This window comes from Ursus maritimus, unplaced genomic scaffold (assembly GCF_017311325.1).
Source record: "Ursus maritimus isolate PB19 unplaced genomic scaffold, ASM1731132v1 scaffold_8, whole genome shotgun sequence".
Lineage (NCBI taxonomy): Eukaryota > Metazoa > Chordata > Mammalia > Carnivora > Ursidae > Ursus > Ursus maritimus.
Window position 1 is genome coordinate 42,075,335 of NW_024426996.1, and position 7,675 is coordinate 42,083,009.

The 7,675-nt window shown below is 49.5% G+C and overlaps 1 protein-coding gene across 1 annotated transcript in view; it reads left to right on the forward strand.

Annotated features, from left to right (window-relative positions):
• The window catches only part of SCFD2 (sec1 family domain containing 2), a 431,339-nt gene extending 426,420 nt beyond the window's left edge, over positions 1–4,919 (forward strand). The window contains exon 9 of the mRNA XM_008701475.2: positions 3,791–4,919. Within this exon, the coding sequence (XP_008699697.2) occupies positions 3,791–3,883 (93 nt within the window). The 3' untranslated portion in view covers positions 3,884–4,919. The remainder of the gene's footprint in view (positions 1–3,790) is intronic.
• The last annotated feature ends 2,756 nt before the right edge of the window (positions 4,920–7,675 follow it).

The window sequence follows — 7,675 nt, forward strand, 5'->3', positions numbered from 1 at the left end:
TTGCTAAACTCACTGCCTTCTTTCTTGTCTGACCATTTTTGTTCACTCTTTCATCATTCACTGACTCACGATATCAAGGATCTGCTGTATTTCAGGCACTGTGCTTAGAAACAGCGGACGGACTCAGGGAAGGCAACAAGGAATATAGTGTGATACCAACAGCCATGGGAACACACTCCAACTTTGCGAGGGGTGCGCTTGGAAGGCTTCCTGGAGGTGGTGATGCCCGAGCAGATTGTTGAAGGTCTTCAGGCAAAGAGTAGGGGAACTCATGTTCCGGGTAAAGAAGCATCCCCAAAGTGAAAATGCAAATAGTTTAGAGGGGCCAGAGTGTGCAACTGCTGGTGAAGGGGGTGTGGTGGCAAGGGGGGGTGGGTGTGGAGTGCTGAGCAGCCATTGGATTCTGAAGTCCTAGAATGCTCTCTCAGGAGGGTTGGGTTTATTAAAGGGCGGGGAGGAGACAGTCAGGATTTTAACCAAGGAGTGATACAGTCAGATTTCCACTTGGGGCAGAGGCTCTGGTGACCCTAGCCCCCCTGCGCTGGCTGCGGGACTGCCGTGAGCTGGGCAGAGGGAGCGCAGCAGAGGGTGAAAACAGTCGGGACGGGGATGATAACGAAGCCAGTAATACAAGTACCATTGGCAGCCCCTCAAAAGCCTATCAGCTGTGCTCAGTATTTTATTTACATGTTCATGTGTGAGCGTCATAAGAGTCATGCCAGGTGGAGATCCTTATTCCCACTTTCCAGATGAGGAAAGTGAAGCCCAGCTGGGGTCCAGCTCGGATCAGACACTCCTGAGTCTGTGTTCTTACCCACTGCACCATCGGGCAAAAGTCCTTGGTCTCCGCTTTCTCGCCTCTTCAGAGACCCCCTAGCTCCCTCCACACACTGCCCTGGTTCCCCATCTGCTGCTTCTCAGCCCTCCACGCATGCCCCAGGCACCCTCCGGTTCAGCCCTCCTGCTAAATACCTGCCTGTTTAGACGGGACGGGCCTGGTCTTTGGTTCCAGTTCAGTGGAGGTCATGGAACTCACTGTCTCTGTCGGCCGTGGCGGGAAGCCCAGCACACAATCTGAGGGATGGATTCTTTTGGCTCAGTTTTCCCTGTTCTAGAAGTGTTGACATCAACTGAGTCTACAGCCTTTTCTTTCCAAGTTCCTCAGTCCTGCCAACAAAACTTACACATCCTGGAGGCTCCCACTAGCCCTCATGCTTGCCCTCACCTCAGCCAGGGAGGAATCTGCCATTTTGACTCAGGAAGGAGCACAAGGGCCGGCAGTGGTGGCGGGGACCCGCAGGTCACGAGGGCAGGAGAGGGGCCTGGGGCACGGGAGCTACATGGTCTCTACTGCCTCACAAGAGTCAACTGCTAGAAAGTATGTGAAGGATTTCTGTTCCTATGCACGCATTTTAAAAAATATCTGAATAAGGGTTTCTTACCTTGTGGTCTATGATTCCTAGTTGAACACAAACCTCATCTAAAACTATATTCAGAATCTTGTGTGTGTGAACAGACATACATTTTTCTAGAGAGTTCTTAGCTTTTATAACATTCAAAAGGAGACCTGTGACCCCATCACAAAACCGCAATAAAATAGCAGCTCACGATGGCTGAGCGCCTCCTGTGCTCTACGCACCTGACTTTATGTAGTGCTTGCCACAAGGCTGCCAGCCCGGGGCTGTCGTGCTCCTTCTGGGACACGCAGAATAAGGCTCCAAGGGGAGTGGCTTGCCCTGGGGCCCGTAGCCAGTCTGCAGTGGAGCTGGGCTCTGCAGGGCTCCCAACAGTGTGCTGGTCTGGGTGCCAACATTCTTAGTCAACCGTTAGGCTTGGCGTGGGAGACCCTCTCCAGAGCCATGTGTTCAAACGATGTCTATGCAGTGTGTGCAGATGATAAGGGGATGCTAATATTCACTTGCTGCCCTCAAACTCTCATCCCCTGGCATTCAAGGACCACTGTGAGCACAGATTGTAGTATTTCTTTTTCTGCCAAAAATATAACTTGGCTGACATTAGCCATATGTTGTTTAAGATCGTTCTCTTTTGAGAAAAAGTAAAATAGCTGCTTGCGAGGGCTAATTTTTACTTGAGACAGAAAACTTTTTAATAACCCCAACTTCTTTAACAAGAAGAAGGAGGAGGAGGAGAAAATTATAAAATTGCTTTCTTCTCTCCGTCCTCCTTCGACTTCGGCCCCATCTGCCTTTCCTCCACGTTGGAGTGTGGACTCTTGTTTCTGACCTGGGAGCTGAGAGGTGGTTACATCATTGGCTTGGGTACACCTGGAACCATGTGGCCGGGGCGGGAGCAGTGGGGGGAGTTGCAGAAGGAGGAGACGGTGAAGTGTGCAGTGTCAACATGCACGTTCCCGAGCAGTATGGCCAGGGGAAGCCCGGTCCTGCTGCCTGCCTTGCGGTCGCCCCTGCCGGGCTCTGGGCTGTGGAATTCTGGCTCTAGGACCTCCTTCTCCATTCCCAGAGTCAGCTTCTCACCTAGCTTCTGTGCAAAACCTCACCAGCCCTTAGCCCTTACCCAGCACATCACAGACCCAGCCCAGACCCAGGGAACAAATTGTTCTGGTGCTACAAAGAGAAATCTAACCCAGAGGAAAGGTTCAGACTGAAGGAAGCAGGAAGGGTCACCACAGCAACAGGCCAGAGAGGCCCAAAGTTCTCCGTGGACTAGGGGAATAAAGCAGCCTTGCCCAGGCCCCTTGACATGACTGAAGTGACCAGATAGGCACTTGGATGCTGGAGTCAGCCTGCCTGGGTTGGAATCCTAACTCAGCTATCTCCTGTGTGTCCCTGGACACATTATTTAACCTTTCTGTACTTTATTTTCCTTATCTACAAAATAGGAATAATAAATATACCCATTTCATAAGGTTGTGATGAAGATTACATGGATTTTTAAGTAAGATCATCGTCAACGCCTGGCACATCATAGGAGCCAATAAATGTTAGCCAATACCATCCTTACCCCATCATCGTTACAGGTTGAATTGTACCCCTTCCCAAAAGATGCTAAAATCTGAATCCCTAGTACCTGTGAATGTGACCCTATTGGAAATAGGTCCTTGCAGATGATCACATTAAGATGAGGTCATTAGGGTGAGCTCTAATCTGATATGACTGTGTCCTTATAAAAAGGGGAAATTTGGACAGAGAGACAGACATGCATCAATGGAAGACAGTGTGAGGACACAAGGAAACTGAGAGGAAAGCGTAGAACTGATTTTCCCTCACAACCCTGCCGACACCTTGATCTTGGACTTGTGGCACTCAGAACTAGAAGACAATAAATTTCTGTTATTTAAACCGCCCAGTTCTGGGTACTAGGAAATTAACACAGTCATCCTTATCATTACCCACGATGCCATCCGCCTCTTGGGTGTGACTTCTCATGCTCCCCGAAGGAGCAAAGGCTCCCTGGCGAAGAGGGTGAGGTCAAATTACTGGATCCCAAAGCTACAGTATGATGGGATTCAGTTTAGCAGCCAGGCGGTGGCTGGGCGCGGCCATTCTCAGTGCCAACTGGTTAACGGTTCAGGAGTTCAATGAGCCCCGCTGTCCCACAGGCCATCCCTCCCCGCCTGTGCACCCCTCCTTCCACCCAGGACCCTTAGCATCTGGTGGCATTCAAGCTGCCACCTTCTGCCTTTTCTCGCCAGTGCCCCACTCTGTGCCTTCCCCCAGAGAAACACAGTGCATATTATTTCTTGTCCTCCGACAACCTGGGATCGGCTTCCCTAATTGTCGGCGGTGTGTTTATCCCCTCCTGCTGGTAGGTCATCGTGCTGTCCACGCGACTCCTGAAGCCACTTAACATTCCTGAGCTGTTATTTGCCACTGACCGACTGCATCCAGACCTTGGCTTCTGAGCGGCTGCTAAGAAGAGACCTGCCCGAGGTGGAAATACGCATCCTGTTGCCTGCCACCCTTCAAGATACGCCTCCAAACCCAGTGTCCTCTTGCTCATTGTGGGGAGGACGGAATTCCGCCCCAAAGGTCTTGGCAACCATGTAGTGAAGTCCTTTGCTTGGATTGCCCACGATTCTTAAAAAAAAAAAAAAAAAAAAAAAAAAAAAAAAAAAAAAAATTCATTTTTCTGAAGGTATCAAACTTTCTTTCAGCTGGCTCCATTCGACATAATTTTCATTTCTCCTTAACCCTCTGTTTGTGATCTTCCCAATTCCAACCTCAAGCTCATGAATTCTACATAAACGCCTGTTGGCAAGTGTTGGCAGATTACAAGCTATCTGATCTACAGTTGCTCAAGAAATTAGACATGCTTTAGAATTATGAGTGTGAAGAAAGTTTGGTTTTCCTTAAGATTATGTAACTGGGGAGGGAACATTGCAAATTGGATCTGAGAGTTTGCTGAAAAGGCAAGGAAGGAAAGGGTTAGCAGTTAGGGCCGTGCTGGTAGCCCGCCTACCTCGTAACTCGTCCTGTCATTACAAAGGGTGGCATTGTCCCCTCGAGCTCACCAGGCAGGGCCCCCAGTCTACTTGCAACAGTAGTGGGAGAGAGGTTGATTGGAGGGCTGTCTCTGCCCATAAAAGCTTTCCTCCCCTCCCAAAGGAAGGCCTTGTAAAGGTGTCTGGTCCAGGGAGTCTAGATGGGAACCCCAAGTCCTGGGACTTTTATGAGTTAGCATTTCTATTGAAATAAAAAGCCCTCTTTTCAGTTTGTCTCACTTTTTCTTCTGGTTATAGCAGAAAAACCTAGACCCAACTAGTGAAATCATTTAAGAACTCTGGCAAAAATGAAGTGCTTGGAACCCACACATTTATAGGTATATGGTTTGTGGAAATTTCTAGCATCTCTAAAAGATGTGTGTAATGAAGAAAGCAAGCTGAAAAACAGTTCTAGAGTGGATTAAACAGGTGGGGAAGTAAAATGTAAATCAAAACAGTCCTGTGTCTTGGATTTTAGTTCCCTATAATATAATGTTATTTTATGAAAAAACCGTGAAGCTGGAAATCATTCTGAGACACAATCAAAGCAGGTTTTATAGACACCAATGTTCCTTTTTTTTTTGGGGGTCCGAGTATGTTTTCCACCTAACACCAGGGGAGCTGACACTGGAGAGCCCACGTGCTACTTTCATTCCCCTGATCTGGAAGTTCGAATCTGAGTAAGGGAAGAAATGGTGATAGCCCAAAAGAAATGCTAATTAAAGCAGAGATCACCTTTTCTAAAATTAAAAATAATAATAATAATAATAACCCATTACTTGTGTGAAAGTGCATTCATTCATTTCCACATAATGAGTGGCACGTTCCGGGCACGGTGCTAGGTTCTGGCCACGCTGGTGAGGGAGCCGGATGCGGCCCTGACTCTGGCTCCCTCCCTGACTGAGTAGCTGGGGCTTCTTCCGGTGCTCTGGCCCTGTGTGACTGTCTGCTCAAGGTAAAGTCTTATGCATAGGAAACTCTCTGGAAATGTAAAAACCAAACTGCTAACAAGTAGTGACCTCTGGGAAGGAGTGTAGGTGGGAGGGCTCAGAGAAGGGGGAGTCTTGCTCTCGAGAGACTTCTGTGTTGTTTGAATTTTCTCCGCGGCAAACCTGTACTTGTGTATTACTTTTGTGGCTTTATGTATTTTTACAAGTTAATTTTTTTCTTTTAAAAAAGAATACTCCAAAGCTTCTAATCTGGAATTACACAAGAAGTCCCTGCTTGTAAATGCTGTCATCTAGCAGTTACTGGGCCCCCAAAGGCGGTCTCTGTGTGGTGGGGGGAAAGTCACAAGTTAGGCTTATAATCATCTTTCTTCCATCTCCGTGGTCGCTGGCAGGAGGAGCTGAGCTAGGCAGACAATCAGGGAGCAGAAGGCTTTGGACAAAAGAAAAGGTTCACAATGACTGGAGTTCGTTTTGAAGTAGAGGTAGGAGACACAGGACAGAGCACTGCTCCTTGAATTAAAAGCAGGAGCATAATGGAAACTTGGTATAAATCCTACAAAGGGCCTTCCTGAGATAAGGAAAAAGAAGGGACTCGGGAAGTGGCATGTTGGCCCCCTGATGGGGCCTCCCAAACCCTCCGTGCTGTTGTCTCCTTCTTGTGCTCACTGCCCAGGAGCCGGAGAGGATGAGGGAGAAACCGATCACGCTCTTGACCTCCTGTGAAGGTGTGAACGGCGCTCCAGACGGCAGCGTGGGTCTCATCAGGCCTCAGTGCCTCCATCTGGAAACCTCATGCGAGACGTTGCTGCAGGGGGCCGCCATCCCTAACACAGCGGCTAGCGTGTGACGCCAAGGGCTGTGGCTTTTGATGAGCCAGGGTGCCACGCAGGTCACCCTCCAAAACAATCAAGCCTCAACTGGAGAATAATGCCAAATGAAGAGAAAATTCAGAGGCATTCCTGGGGTCCACAAGGAGAGGAGAAGATAGGGGAGGGGAAACACCTCGGTCCCACAGACTTCCAAGGCAGCACAGCCCAGACGCCCACGGTAGGGCCCGGAGCCCGAGCCAGTGGCCTGGGATCCAGCCCCAGCTCTTCCACCCAGCAGCTCCCTTCTTCCGGGCTTGGTGGGCTGCGAAGTTGGACAATCACAGGGCCTACCTCATCGGGCTGCTGTGAGAGTGAAAATGATAAATCCACGTAAAGTCCTTCGAACACGGCACAGGGCAAGCTGGCCAAGGGAGTATAGGAATCACCTTTCTCGGTGGTAACTGTCTGATGATTGCTCACGCAGGGCCTTGTGTCTATGAAACATTTCGCCGCCACTAATGCTGACCACGAAGCAGTTTGTGTGGATTCTGAGATGGGCCTCCTGAGACTGACACCTGTTTCCACCACAGGCCAGTTCTGAAGGGAGTCTGGCTACCTGCAGGTGGCTTGAAAGGCCGAGGGACTGAGTGCTCGTGCTGGTTTCATCTCTCGGGCCTGGCTCTGGGTGTTTACCACCTGAACTCTGGCCGGCCCGAGAGCCGAAACAGGCACACGCACATGCCAGCCCTGTGCCAAGGCCCTCACAGGCCACTCTCTATGAACACGGTCGATAGAGGTGTAAATACTGTGCGGTTGACTTCTGCCTTTGTAAACCCTCCTCCCGGAGCCCGCATCCGGGCAAACAGAGCGGGCACAGCAAAGTGGTTGGAGGTGCTCCGGAGCTGCGTGGGCCAAGGGTTGTCCCCGGAGGGCCAGGGCAATGGAACTGGCTGTTTACACCAGGGCCCCGACCAATACGATGTTATCCCAACAACAAAGAATTCCATCAAGCTCCCCTCAAGACCACTATTATTTATTTTACTCTGGTTACCAGAAACAGTCTCAATAACAAATAAGCCAGTATTATGAATGTTGTCCGCCATCCCTGCTAAGAAACATTAAGAGACTCCATCTGTCTTTTAAGGGGATTTTAAAAGACAAAACCAGATGATGGAGGGTATTTGAGAAGGGAGGTGGGGTGGCTGGGATCTTGCCACAATCAGTAATAACCCTAATCCTGTTCTCTTCGCACCAAATTAGTAAAGTAATGAGGATAGTGAGAACTTTCTGGAAACTTCTCTTTTTAGACTCTAAAGGGAGTGCAGAAAACATCAGTGTTCCTGATGTATTCATTGTCATAAATAAAGCCCTATAATTCCTTCTGGGCCATCCCCTGAGGGCCCTGTGTTGACTTACAGGCAGAGACTCTGCAGGGCAGCCCCCATGCCCCCCCC